General features: G+C 35.9%; 1 protein-coding gene across 1 annotated transcript in view; it reads right to left on the reverse strand.

Moving 5' to 3' along the window:
• Positions 1 to 13,305, reverse strand: part of LOC121378249 (UPF0561 protein C2orf68 homolog) — a 31,921-nt gene extending 18,616 nt beyond the window's left edge. Inside the window, exon 1 of the mRNA XM_041506327.1 lies at positions 13,149 to 13,305. Coding sequence (XP_041362261.1) covers positions 13,149 to 13,222 — 74 coding nt within the window. The 5' untranslated portion in view covers positions 13,223 to 13,305. The remainder of the gene's footprint in view (positions 1 to 13,148) is intronic.
• Positions 13,306 to 15,834: the final 2,529 nt, after the last annotated feature.

Below are 15,834 nucleotides of genomic sequence, written 5' to 3' on the forward strand. Positions count from 1 at the left end.
CACAACACCGTCGACTCAGACTGCAGTGGTGCCAGATTCATCGACAATGGCCTCAACTGCGATGGAGACAGGTGTGGTTCAGTGACGAGTCCCGATTTCTGCTCCGACGTCATGATGGAAGATGTCGCGTGTATAGGCGTCGTGGTGAACGTTATGCGGCAAACTGCATGCAGGAAGTGGACAGATTCGGCGGGGGTAGTGTCATGGTGTGGGCAGCCATCTCACACACTGGCAGAACTGACCTGGTCCACGTGCAGGGCAACCTGAATGCACAGGGCTACATTGACCAGATCCTCCGGCCACACATCGTTCCAGTTATGGCCAACGCCAATGCAGTGTTCCAACATGACAACGCCAGGCCTCACACAGCACGTCTCACAACGGCTTTCCTACAGAACAACAACATTAATGTCCTTCCTTGGCCATCGATATCACCGGATTTGAACCCAATTGAGCATTTATGGGACGAGTTGGACCGACGCCTCCGACAGCGACAACCACAGCCCCAGACCCTGCCCGAGCTGGCAGCAGCCTTGCAGGCCGAGTGGGCCACCATCCCCCGGGACGTCATCCGTACTCTGGTTGCTTCAATGGGCAGGCGGTGCCAGGCAGTTGTCAACACACGCGGAGGCCACACCCGGTATTGACTCCAGATGACCTTGACCTTGGTGGTGTGTCCTATCACTTACTCACAATGGACTAGAGTGAATTGTGAACAATCCTGCAACATTTGGTAATTATCAGACTCACCATTCAATAATTAAATCAATTCTCCAAATGTTACGACAATGTGGTTTTGCGTTTCTTCTTTTGAAGAGTATATATTAATTTTCTTCTTTTTTTTACAATCCCCCTCCAAACCTCCCCCAAAGTTCCCTTGGCATTCCACCTCATGTCGCTGGGGGGCCCCCTAAATGGATTTTCTGGATCCGCCACTGAGAGGGGTGGACAGACAGACAGACAGACAGACAGACAGAGATGAAACCTGTAGTCCCCTCCGGTTGGACCAGTAATTTATAGCACAATTTATACATTTTAAATAAATAAATAATGTGTATTTAATTATTAAGATAAATCATTTAACATTTTTATGGACCTAAATGTGCAAACATTCTTTAGTGGTTCTGAATGATGAAAAGTAGGCTACATTTGATTAAAACTCACTATTTTCTTAATAAATCAAAACCTTTGTTTTGTCGACAGTAGCATGGAATATAATTCATATTACAATGTGTTATGGCTATTTTTCATATATGAAGCCATATAAGTTGAATGAAAGTATATATTTTCAGGAATGGGAAGGAGCTGATGCAGAAATATTCAAAATTAGATGCTTTAGTTAGTAGGCCTACACATGAATTTCACATCAATCATTCATTTGTATTGACTATTAACATTTCACATCAATCATTCATTTGTATTGACTATTAACATTTCACATCAATCATTCATTTGTATTGACTATTAACATTTTACATCAATCATTAACATGTATCGACTATTAACATTTACAGGGTTAAGGGGGCTGTTGCAAATCCTGAAAGTATGAAAACCAAGTACCATGTTTAGGCTAAAAGAGCCTCTTTTTTGTCTACCTCAGGCTTTCTGTCAGAAAATAATTTGAGGGTACATAATAAAAACAAAACAGATAGATAACGAAAATGTGTTACATGCATAAACTGATTACATGAAGATAATTATACATTTTTATGTCTGTAGTAAAATTAGCATACCTCAGAAACTAGGCATCTATCCTGAAAAAATCAGCTATGTACTATTTATTTCTGGGTTCCTGGACTAACACTGCCAAAAAAAATTCTGACTTGTTTTCAGTGAATTTACTTTAGTATTAGCTCACACCAATTAAACAATAGCAGTTAATATATGTTTTAACAGTCAGACCAATGGAAGCTAGACATTTGTGTTAGTTGGTTGTAATTTCTTCCACCTCTTATGCTGAGCATCACAAAAATGACAAGGTGTGGAGCTAACATAGTAAATATACTTAAAATGACGAGGTGTGGAGCTAACACAGTAAATATACTTAAAATGACAAGGTGTGGAGCTAACACAGTAAATATACTTCAAGGTGTGGAGCTAATTAACACAGTAAATATACTTAAAAAGACAAGGTGTGGAGCTAACACAGTAAATATACTTAAAATGACAAGGTGTGGAGCTAACACAGTAAATATACTTAAAATGACAAGGTGTGGAGCTAATTAACACAGTAAATATACTTAAAAAGACAAGGTGTGGAGCTAATATAGTAAATATACTTAAAATGACAAGGTGGTGCTAACATAGTAAATATACATAAAATGACAAGGTATGGAGCTAACACAGTAAATATACTTAAAATGATGAGGTGTAGAGCTATCATAGTAAATATACTTAAAATGACAAGGTGTGGTGCTGACATAGTAAATATACTTAGAATGAAAAACAACAATAATTAATGGAATGTTCTTTTCACATTTGTGTTTTCTTGTTCATTACATGATTACTTTCTGATTCTAACAGATTGTATTGGCATTAGTTTGGGGGATCTTAAATAATTCTTGGTTAAAAATATAATACATCAAGTAATTATTTACAGTATTAAGGTGGACGACAGTCACTTTCACACTCTTGTTTTGACTTTGTAAACAATAAATATTAAATATCCAACGGTAATTTTTTTATGGGATAAATGGTACTTTTTATTTCTTTCCTCTTTTAAAACTAAAACTTAATATTTTGTCTAAAATTATGAAAAATAAAAACATACAAACCTGTAAACGGCATTATTTGCTCAGTATAGAACTTGGAATATGTTTTTGTTTGAACATATTACTAATTCACCTGAATGTGTTTAAAGAAAATCTTGTAATTAAAAATTGTATTATACCGTCACACAATTTTGATCGACATATGTTTTCGATACTTTGTAACTACATATATCACAAGAGTATGTGAGATATGACGTCATTATCAGCCTGAACATAAACAAGGAAGTGTCTTTTTTCTCTCAATATTAAAAATGCTTTATTTCATTTCAACTTATTTTCATGCTTATATCCAATTAAGGTTCAAGCATGCTGTCCTGGACACACCTCAGCTATCTAGGCTGTCTGTCCAGAACAGTTGGTTAGTTGTTAGTTGTCAGTGGTTAGTGAGAGAGAAGGTGTATAGCGGTCTTACACCAACCTATTGAGTCGTTGTGACACCCAATAACCAATGTGTATTTTTGTGCTGAACATTCATTCATTCATTCATTCATTCGCTCTGGGTGGGACCCGGTACTGGACTGCAAACCTAGACTAATTTTCTAATGCAATATTTTGGTACCAATAAAATGCCTCACAGCGAACTTCAAATATCCCTGCAAAGTTATTGTCTGCTACACTGACTTCAGACCTGTTAAAGTTAGATGATATACCATGTGATCCTTACACAGAACAATGAAATTTATGGAAGGCTAGTTATGTTACCTCTTATGTCTTTCATAGCAAAGTTCTGTTCAGTAATTTCTGAATGAAGCCTGTTTACATGAATATTTACATGTAGTACAAATTAAAGCGGTTTGGTGGAGGTAGAATGGGTTTTTTTAATAAATAATTCTGTGCCTCTATCATGTAGAACAAGAAGAATAGATGTTAATTTATGACAAGAGCATAATGTTAATGTTTTCAGTTAAAAAACTGTTTATTGTTCTGAAAAATAATCCATATTTTTTATAAGTGACAAATAACATTACAAAAGTCTGAACCAAATTGTTAACACCTATGATAAAATACTCTCCTACCTTTAGTTAGGCTACCGTTAGATTTCCCTCAAATTTTGTCCAGATACAAATCGTGAAAAAAAAAACCATTACAGTTTCACAAATTCCACATACGAAACTGTAACGATGTCACCGACATTACCTTCACTGAGATCGCAAAGGGCAAAATACATGCAGTTTTCTGCCGTCTGCCATTTTGCTTGTTTATGGAATTCTTCAAGAGGGGTGGATCGATATGAGGTAATCTAACAATGTTATGACATATGCACTCATCATGACATCAAATTAATTACGTCATATATTTAGGAGGCTTCCATCCCAATTGAAGAGTATCCCACTAAAAAAGCAAAATGGTAGACTGTGAAAAATTGCATATTATGTTTTGTCCTAAGAGATCTTAACAAAGTCGATGTAGCTGATATGGTTTCAGTCCAATATGTGGAATCCATGTAAATGTAATGGTTTTTTCATGATTTATGTTTGGACAAAAAGTGGAGAAAATATAATGGTAGGCCTATCATTGCAGTATGGGTTTTGAAGCAAATAAGCAACGATCTCACGTAGTGTAGAAATAACAATGTTTTTCTTGTTATTATTGACAGACATAACCTAATGTATATATATATCATTGAAATATAAACATTAAATTCAATATATAGTGCAATTTGTAGTTTTAGTTTTAGTTTATTTCTGTATACTGTAATACTCTAACCCTTTTGATGCAGTATATATTTTGAAGTGGAACATCCAGATAACTTCTGAATGACCAGTATTCAAGAAAAATAACTCAAAACAACTGCAAACAATATACGGTGGTCCATAAATTCCATATAAATAAGTTTGTTGTGTTTAACGACATCACTAGAGCACAATGATTTATTAATCATCGGCTATTGGATGTCAAACATTTGGTAATTTTGACATAGTCTTAGAGATAGGATGGGATAACTTTGACAGCTTTTTTGTTTTTGTATTATTATTACTCTTATTCAAAACAATGTCTATTACACATTTCATGTTGAATAGGTATTATTTTAAGATGTAACATGCACTTGAACGTCATTTAATCTTGACCCAATATAATCGTATGCAGTGCATGTAAAATAAGAACAGGTGACTCATTCAAATGTCCAGAGAAACAGATTGATGTAGGGGTGGTCTAATTGTCTCGTGTTTATTTCACTAGTAGCAGATGATAATATCTAGTGCAGCAGGTGAGTAAAATTCATTGTGAAAATTTTGATATATAGCAATCCTTGGCTTTTGAAAAACAAAGGCAAATGAAAAATCGCACTCATCAAAATGCTAAGGCAAGTGAAGTAATTGGTACATGTAAATGCAGAGACATATGTTGCAAAAATGAACCAATAAACCAATAATGTTTTCTTCTAATTTTATGTTGTTTGGTTCATTAGTGTATGGGGCTATAATTTATTAAAAAGTAGTTCTATAGAAATATAATTATGACATACACTGATGCAGACATTTTGATTTTTTAATTACAATATGTACTATTCAGATAATTTGATGCACACAATTATATATACTCTTCAAAAGAAGAAACGCAAAACCACATTGTCGTAACATTTGGAGAATTGATTTAATTATTGAATGGTGAGTCCGATAATTACCAAATGTTGCAGGATTGTTCACAATTCACTCTAGTCCATTGTGAGTAAGTGATAGGACACACCACCAAGGTCAAGGTCATCTGGAGTCAATACCGGGTGTGGCCTCCGCGTGTGTTGACAACTGCCTGGCACCGCCTGCCCATTGAAGCAACCAGAGTACGGATGACGTCCCGGGGGATGGTGGCCCACTCGGCCTGCAAGGCTGCTGCCAGCTCGGGCAGGGTCTGGGGCTGTGGTTGTCGCTGTCAGAGGCGTCGGTCCAACTCGTCCCATAGATTCTCAATTGGGTTCAAATCCGGTGATATCGATGGCCAAGGAAGGACATTAATGTTGTTGTTCTGTAGGAAAGCCGTTGTGAGACGTGCTGTGTGAGGCCTGGCGTTGTCATGTTGGAACACTGCGTTGGCGTTGGCCATAACTGGAACGATGTGTGGCCGGAGGATCTGGTCAGTGTAGCCCTGTGCATTCAAGTTGCCCTGCACGTGGACCAGGTCAGTTCTGCCAGTGTGTGAGATGGCTGCCCACACCATGACACTACCCCCGCCGAATCTGTCCACTTCCTGCACGCAGTTTGCCGCATAACGTTCACCACGACGCCTATACACGCGACATCTTCCATCATGACGTCGGAGCAGAAATCGGGACTCGTCACTGAACCACACCTGTCTCCATCGCAGTTGAGGCCATTGTCAATGAATCTGGCACCACTGCAGTCGGAGTGGACGGTGTTGTGGTGTTAAGATGACACCTCGAACTGGACGTCTGGCACGAATTCCTACCTCACGTAGGCAGTTCCGTACGGTCTGGTCGGATATCCTGCGCAAACCTGGTATTGCTGCGGCTGTGGAGGTGGCAGTAGTCAATCGTTCCCGAAGGTGGCGTACCCGGATGTAGCGGTCCTGCCCGGGGGTAGTGACCCGTGGTCGACCGGATCTAGGGAGGTCACGTGTTGATCCATGTTGCTGGTAACGGTCCCACAGTCTGGAGATGGTGCTTGGGGACACATGGAATGCCCTGGCAAACGGCCGTTCTGGATTCGCCTGCGTCTAGTCGGCCGATGGCATGGTTTCTCTGCGGTTCACTGAGACGTGGCATGTCCTGGATTGTCAACTGTCGGCCAGATACAGAGGCCAGGCAAGCGAACACCCTGCACTTTTATACTGTCGGTGTTCATGTTGCACGTGCAGACAACGCACGTGCAGTGGTGACATGGTTTGCACGTGGCTGCGTTTTTGCGAATATTCACATTTTGGAACTTTATTGTACAGTAGCTGCGTTTTATCGAATGTAACCATGGGAATGTGTTTGGGACATGCAATGACCTTATATTCACAAAGCATGAACCGGTAGGAAACATAAAATCGGAGTTATAACCCATTTGTACCCTTTTGCGTTTCTTTTTTTGAAGAGTATATATACCTTTTCAGTGCGAGATGGTTTGATGAACATGCAGCTAAATGTGTAGGAATCAACTTGTCTCGAATTTCATTATTATGTACAACGAACATGATTAGGGTAGTTGGGATGGGAAAAACTCACTGGTTCTGAGGAGGTGGTTCATGAACTGAATTAGATCCCTCGTATTATTTTTTTAAATAACTGGTCAAATGTAGGCCTATAATTAGTTCAATTGATAGTGTTAGTTTGGGAATTGACATTCACGTGGCATTTTTAATTCAACAATTACACAACCAGTCTCCCTCCCTCAACATTTTGTAACACGTCATTTGACCTACCACTACCAGTTACGAATGGCTCCGACATCCATGTCAAATCAGCATTATGTTATGGAGCTAGAACGGGCCCAGTATTGGTCATAAAAATTTTACAAATTCCGACAAAATCTGTCATTACAAAGGATTTTAAAGAACTTATCATCAATTATCTTTGTCTTTTGTGTGTCACAATAACTTTTGCCTTTTAGACTTCACGGATTTCCAGGGTACAGAAGCCACTGTTTAATTCAATTCCTTAATTTTCTCTTTTTTTCATAACTATAGGAACAGTATAAATGAGTTATCCTTATCAGACGTTGTGATATATTACCTTACAAAAGTGGACTTATTCTAATTAATAATAAATTAAATAGATAAAGAAGTTTTGATTGGATTGGTACGTCTTCAAAGATGTCTATTAAACCAGTGTTTTCCGATTTGTATTGCAAAGATAAATACCAGTCATATATTAAAATCTTGCATGGATGCTACCGTTCTCGTAAAAAAAAAAAATTCTGGTATTATTAAACGGATCTTTCTATCAGCTACGTAAGGTAAATAGTGGCAATCAATATACAAAATTATTTTACGTGTGCTGTCTGTTATGTGTAACAAGCATTATTATTCACAATTGCCAGACTGAAATTACATGAGCTGTACGAGCGCGAACACATTTGCGCACCTTAAAAGACAAGGTCTGATCTACAGGTATGTTTATGTATGTTTAAAAAGTGACATATGGAAGATAGTACTTTTAGGTACATGGTATTGTTAATTGTTTACATACTTACAAATTATAAACATTGCTTTATTTTTATCAATAAAAAATGCTTGTTAACAAAACCTTCTGCGTGCGACATCATAGTTTTTCTTTGATGATGCACACTTGTTATTTAGATATTGTGTGCCAAAATAAATACTGCGTCATAATACATACTGAGACGATAATTAAAGGTAGGAGAGTACCGTAATAAATAACAATGTGTTTGAAGAAAAACGTATGATTAAAAATATTTACTTTTTACGAAATATGAATTTCAAGTGATATTAAAGGAAGAGTAAACTCAAACATGAGCCTTATGTGTTGGAAAGAAAAAAGAAAGAAATGTTTTATTTAACGACGCACTCCAACACATTTTAATTACGGTTATATGGCGTCAGACATATGGTTAAGGACCACACAGATATTGAGAGAGTAAACCTGCTGTCGCCACTTCATGGGCTACTCTTTCCGATTAGCAGCAAGGGATCTTTTATATGCACCATCCCACAGACAGGATAGCACATACCTCGGCCGTTGATATACCAGTCGTGGTGCACTGGCTGTGACGAGAAATAGCCCAATGGGCCCACCGACGGGAATCGATCCCAGACCAACCGCGCATCGAGCGAGTGCTGTACCACTGAGCTATGTCCTGCCCCTCTTATGTGTTGGAAAGATGCATACCCGGACCATCAACACATACTGACATTTTAACAAATAAAAAACATGTAATTTTAGAATTAATAAAAAAATGTGATTATTCTTGCTAACTGCATGGGGGCAGCCATTTTCTTTTCTTTTCAATGAGTCTGGTACTCTAGCTTGGGGCAAAGTGACGTCAGCTCCAACCAACTCCTGTATGCACAGTGTAAACAAAAGCAGTAATTTACAAGGCACTTCTCTTTGATTAACCTGACTTGTAAACCAACATAATGACGTGATAATATAATAAAACTATTTAACTAAATATATTTCAAGTTGCATTAACAGAATGAAATGGGGTTATACATTAGCAAAACTTTAAACACCATGCATACAGCAATCTGCTAACTGCTTAATCAATAATTTTTAAAAATAAAAAAGAGTTCCATTTTTATTTATTTATTCAAGACATAAATTCAATAAAGTTAGTTGCAGCTATATGCTTTGTTCTTATGATGTTTTGCACTTCTGTACTTGAAAATAGTAAATAACACGACTCAATAGTGTTACGTTTTTCGGTTTTTTGTTCAGTGAGGCTGATTGTAAGCATGTGTTTACTTCTGATTGCATCAAATATGTAAATTTTTCTGCACTGTTGGTTCAAGTAACAATTAAAAAGTTTCTTCAACTATTAATTATAATAAAATTACAAAGCACTTTTAAAATATACTAATACAATTATTAAGTACCTCGAATCACCAGGGTCCCATCCCAGATAGCACAACTACGTTGGCCAAATGTCTCAATGGTTGGCACTATCTGCGTCGCCGGCCTAATGTTGCCACGACATTGGCAAATGGTTGGTTCGAGCTGATCTCACCCCACATTGCGACCACATGAGGAAAACTCTGACCTTCACCTTCAGCGGCCAATCATTTGTGTTTGAACAGAAAATATTTCAAGCATTAATTTCGGGAATTTAACCACTCACGTAAATATCTGGAACACAATACAAAATCTAAATGAATATGAGTATTTTCTGCTTCAGAAAATGTATGGATTTATATGTGAAATTACCAAGGTTTTGTGTAAATCGTTAAAAAAAAACAATTACCGCTTTGAAGCATTTGCGCCAAATGTACTTCTGCTTGAAGGGGTCGGCTCGACGTTGGTACAACATTGCACCGACATTAGCAAAAGACTCAAGTTAGACAAACAAATACCAGTAATTATATTTGGTATTAAATAATGAAAATAGAAAACTTGTAAACTGGCTAACAAGTATCAACATTAAATATTTATAGTATGGAAATTCAAAACCAAAGATTATAGGCCATTATAAATATTTTACAAAGGAAATTTTAAATAAAAAAATTTATATTAAAAAAAATTGTAATTATAATAAATTTAAATAGAAAAAAAATCTCAGCATGTTTTGAAACAAACAGAAAAAACCAACAAACAAAATAAAACAATAATAAAAAAATAATTAAATCTTGTTATTAATATCTCAATATCTTATCATTCCAGGGAACATTTTGTTTTCAAAATCTCGATTAGTGATATTTCTAATCATCTGAAAATTGATTAGTACTACTCTTTAATGTTTTAAAATCGTGTAGTAATCTCTGATACTTGCATAGCAAATCACAACGTGATACTGAACAAACTGTCACCTGTGCATCCCTCTCTCCCTCTTCTCTCTCCCTGTTAAAGATTCCTTTCTTATTTTATTTTTCAAAAAGCTAAACATCTCCTTATGAATGCTATGATTTTGTTATATATTTGTTTAATTTAATATATTTGATGACGTTAAAATCATATTGTAAGGCAGTGATTCAGGGCTCCCCAAGTATGACACTGTCATTGACCTGGAGATAATAAAATTTATAATAAAAAATATATATGATATTTATATTAACACTATTGGCATCTACAAAGTGATATTGGAAATTTTAGGCAGTCTGCTTGAAATTTTATTAGTAAGGAGTGTGAACATAATGTAATATAGTATCTCAGATTTTTTTGCCAGTTTTTGTTTACTTTATGGAAAGTTTTTGTTTTTTTATTATTAAGATAATGATAGGCAGAGAGTGACAGATGAGAAATATGAATGTAATGGAAACTAGACTGATAATTATGAGCATGCATAGAACATGACATTAAACAAAAATAAAATTATGTTCACAAAAAATAATCTTTCAAAACATTTATTCTAAACTTGTGACATTTTCTAACAAATAACATAAATCTGTAATGTGTGATTTTAATATGTATGAACTAATGATTGGTTAAGAGCTGAACAATTAATATAACATCCATTTGCAACATATTTTTATGATATTTAATACTATCGTATTTATGTATTACACATAGGTTGCCTATTTGAATTCTTTGGACACATAACAGCAAAGGATCTAATTGTGAGATTAATGGAGAGCATATTCACCCATCCCTTCACCTGTCAGTACAACCGAGTTGGCACGAGGAAAAAAAACGGCATCAGGAAATTAATTCTCAGAAAGATGATAAAAGGTATTATTACCCCTAATATTATGGTTCAAAATATCTTGAGACCTATCAAAGTGTTACGTCCCACTAGGAGTGTTACGTCCCACGTCACAAATGATCACCGTCTGTATTATTATACAATGATTTGTCAATTTAAAACATAATTATTTGGGTAATAAATAGCCTAAGGATATTAGCCTTGAAATAATTTTTATTTGTCACTCTTGCTAAGGCAAATAAAAATAATTTCACTCCTGACATAAACTTGATAAGAAATGGACACTTGTTTAATATCCTATAATAAAATATATACAGACATGAAATATCTATTGTTTATTAGAATTTTGTTACTATATATTAAGTTTACAATTATTAATTTTGCTAATAATTTAAGTTAAAAACCATCAATTCAATAATGTTCAACTTATAATTTCTTCAAGCTATAATTGTGTTAACTTGTGACATAATTTCACATCTAAAAAGTTGAAAACATGTATTTAATATTGACCATTTCTTATTTTCTGAAGATGCTGCCAAAAACCAACATAAAAAGAGGCAGAAGAGGAACTGCATCTTAGAGACCAAAGTGGGCACTGCAAAAGGATGCATGATAAGAAAAGGAGTGAGTTTTTGCCATCATATTTGACTATTTCCACAGTTTATAATTTTATTACGGCAGGCCATTTTTTAAACTCCTATCTACACATTTTCAGTATTTTTTAATAATGGTGAACATAGCAGAATCTGTATAATACTATAAAGACATCCCTCCCAACATTTAGAAAAATCTTCAGGCCATTTTAAAAAGAAATAGCCCTTATATGTTTTTAAACATATTTAATGTGTAACACTGAATAAGAAAAAAAATTAATCAAGAACTAAGACAGGACAAGTAATGTCCATCAACATGGAACAAAATAAGAGAAAGCCTAGTTTTATCTGTATGTAGCAAGACATGTAATGGCTAGGTTATTTAGTTTTAGAATTATGAATAAGTACTGTCATGGGGGGGGGGGGGGGGGGGGGTCATCGCCCAGTGGTAAAGTACTCGCTTGATGCGCAGTCGGTTTGGGATCGATCCCTGTCGGTGGGCCCATTGGGCTATTTCTCGTTCCAGCCAGTGCACCACGACTGGTATATCAAAGGCTGTGGTATGTGCTATCCTGCCTGTGGGATGATGCATATAAAAGATCCCTTGCTAATGGAAAAATATAGCGGGTTTTCTCTCTAAGGCTATTTGTCAAAAGGACCAAATGTTTGACATCCAATAGCCGATGATTAATAAATCAATTTGTTCTAGTGGTGTCATTAAACAAAACAAACTTTAAAACAAACTGTAAGTACTTTAATTTAACTCGATGGAAATGTTATATGTTATTTTTTTATAACTATAGTCTGAACAAGGTGACATGTGCGTATGCTGATTACATACGAACAACCTTTTTATTCAGTGGTATATACTTTAATTTTCAGGTGCATATTTAAGACTAAACTGTTGAAATCCTTTTAGTGTGACATTCTTATCTTCTGCATTTGTCATTGCAGCACTCGAGGAGGAGAGGTAACGTGCAAGGCCAGCAGCCATGGAAATGTCATCGGAATCCGAAAAAGATGATGAACAAGATTGATATGTATTTCGATAATAAATGTTACAACTATACTTTTGTTATTCTTAATTACATTGGCCCAACGTTGGGCCAACTATATAACATGGTATGAAATTGTTGGCACAATGTTGGTACACCAATGGTGCAACGTGGAATTGGCAACAGTGAGCCAAAGTTGGCCCAACGAACAAAATTACCATGTGCCAACGTCGGCAGTCTACATTGGGCCAACGGTATGGTATATGATAGGCCAACGGTATGGTATTATATGTTGGGCCAACCATTACCATGGTGTGCTATCTGGGATGCTATGGATCGAAATTTTTGGTTGTAAATAAAATTGTTATGTATAAAGAGAGTATAAGCAAAATATTGTGAAAATATCTAAAATTTACCAATATACAACAATTAGAATTGTATTCATGTATAGGCCTATAGCATGATAGTGTTTATCAATCTGTGTTCACAGCACCGCATATCGCCGGCGTTTGCATTGTTTACAGTTTAGCCTACCTGTCAACTTGATTTTTTATAATACATTTCATAAAGCCATGACTTAAATCCAGCCTTTTGGATCCTTCCGACATCCCAAAATATATTAAGCATGAGAATAATAATATACTTTTAAATTATTAGTAAAATCTTTATTATCGTATTTGTAAATGCACATTTCTCTTAACTCTAATACAACATCCTGTGTAAACGTCATCAAAATGTGTGTAGCCTAACATCTAGCCAGAGTTCTCTGCTGTTCGAGAGCTACAGTCCTTAAGGTTGCACTATACCAATTAATTTCCGGCTGGGTCGAAGTTCGAGGTGCAGCGAACTTTTGATAGAAAAGTTAACACCACAAGTCCTGTGATTGGTTATAAATGTGAGTGTGTTGGTTGTAAAAAAACATTGGTTTCGTTTGGGCTAAAAATGTATGCAATTTTATTTGATGTAGTGCCACCGTGTCAAGTAGCCTTGTGCTTGGAACATGTATGGGCTACCTGTAAAAAAAAGTACTCAAATTTTGTGCCAAACTAGGGGTGTTGTAGAAATATCTGGTTATACCGAAAATGAGCCATGAAAGGTACCATTTTCTGCAGTTAATACTTTGAGGTAGGAGTTGTAGTACTGATATTTATGGGCCAAAGTTTGGTTGATATATTGCATATAGTGTTTTTAAACACAAACGTTAACTTGGTCGCCTATGGGATTTCAATTGGTATAGTCCAACCTTATCACTATTTTTTAATTTTTTTTAGATTTAAGGCAGGTCCCGAACATGCCGGGTTCCCCATTTATTTCAAATAAAAAACCTCCCTATTTACAATGAACCAGGTTCTCCTTGAATGTGGCCAATAAAGATATACATATAAGTGTCAGTGCTTGTTTCAAAATAATATACATTTTAATTAGTGCATGTTTGTATTTTTGTTTTCTTTACTGTGATTGGTGTATATGACTTAAGTGATGTGTATTTACAATATTTAAACCTGGTTTGCGGACCTGGCCCCCAAAGCTACAAGCCGGGGGGTCCAGGTCTATTTTTCTACATTTGGTGCAAATTGCCATTCTTTTTTCATAGTTTATATGTAATGTCAAAGGCATCATTGCACGAGGCAATGACCCCCTTGAAACACCAGTGTCTTAAGAATTTTTCTTTTTTGTTGGGCCGCTCTAAGGCGGCAAAAAATTATATTTCAACCCTTGAATAAACTAAATGTTTGAAAAGTGCCATTTCATTACATGGCTTATCGCCCTCTAATAATGTTCTAGTTGTCCATATTACCCGTATCGCTTTACTCCAAAGAAAAATTCCTAACTGCGATGCATAATCTCCAGGCTTATGTTTTATGCCAAAAATCATGGCGTACGGGTTCAAACGAAATTTATTACCGAGAAGTTTTTTGAAGATTGCTTCAATTTGCTTTATAAATAGTTTTGTTTTGTTGCAGTGAAAAAAGGCATGAAAGACTGAGTCCACTCTGTTGCACACAAGGCACTCCGGAGTGGTCGCAATATTCCAGTCATATGGATGTTTTCTGACTGCAATTACATTTCTAATCATTTTATAAATTAAATCATAGTCGGGATTTTCAATGAAACCAGAATTTAATGTTTTCCAAATGTTTTGCCAGTTTATGGTTTCATTAAAGGCTATATTCCACCTGGTCTTAAATTATGCATCTTTGTAAGTTCTTAATAACAAGACTGCGTATATGTCTTTAGTTTTCGCGTCTGTCACGTCTTTTTTCGTGTCACCTACGTTGATACGAAAGATGGCGTCTAAGTCACCATCAAAGGGGTCTTCATTTTGTAGCGTCCATAGTAATGTCCGCGAAAAGTTGTCCTGTAGGTCTTTTAATTGGCAATAAAATACCGCGCTAGTTGAGCAACCGGCGATGTCCAAAAAGTCGTTCGTCCCCAAGTCCCAAATGTTTTTGACTAAATTTAGTCTTTTTCTACGTATACTTGTGTATGTTTTGTTGGATATAAAAGGGTTTTCGTGTAACGGTTCATAAATTATCTGTTGGTAGCTGTTAGTGTCTCTAGTAATGTCAAGGTCCTTCCATGTTAAGAGTATTTCCCTGTAGATATTCGGCATTGAGATGAAATTAGCTTTTTTATTTATAATTTTACATTTTGGAACATGTCTTTCAATATTTAAGTTTTTGTATTGGCCTAAAAAATGATCCGCTAAAGATTTCCAGTGGCCATCGCCCTCTATGCTTAAAAATCTACTTACAAATTTAATTCTTTGTGCTTTAATTTTTAACCGAATATTTACGACACCCAACCCGCCTAACTCCTTAGGTAGTTGAAGTTGCTCTTTTGATATAAAATGTTTTTTGTAACTCCAAATAAAGTCAAAGATAATTTTATCGATTTGTTTAGCGTATTTTTCCGGTAATTCCAAAACGTTAGATAGGTACCAAATGCCGCTAGTGGCAAGCGAATTTACTGCTACTACTTTACCATGTAAGGTTAATTTACGATTACTCCAAATGTTTAAAATAGTTTTGATTTTTTGAATTTTTGGTTCCCAGTTATCAGCTGAAACATCTACGTTACCAAAATAGAAACCTAAAATTTTGATTTTTTTCGTTTGTCCATCTTATATCAATAGGCGTATCTTTCTCGTACCTAAGTCTCCCCATTAGGAAACCAGTGGTTTTCTGAAGGTTGACTTTGGCTCCAGAAGCACGTTCGT

This window comes from Gigantopelta aegis, chromosome 8, assembly GCF_016097555.1.
Source record: "Gigantopelta aegis isolate Gae_Host chromosome 8, Gae_host_genome, whole genome shotgun sequence".
In the NCBI taxonomy this organism is placed as follows: domain Eukaryota; kingdom Metazoa; phylum Mollusca; class Gastropoda; order Neomphalida; family Peltospiridae; genus Gigantopelta; species Gigantopelta aegis.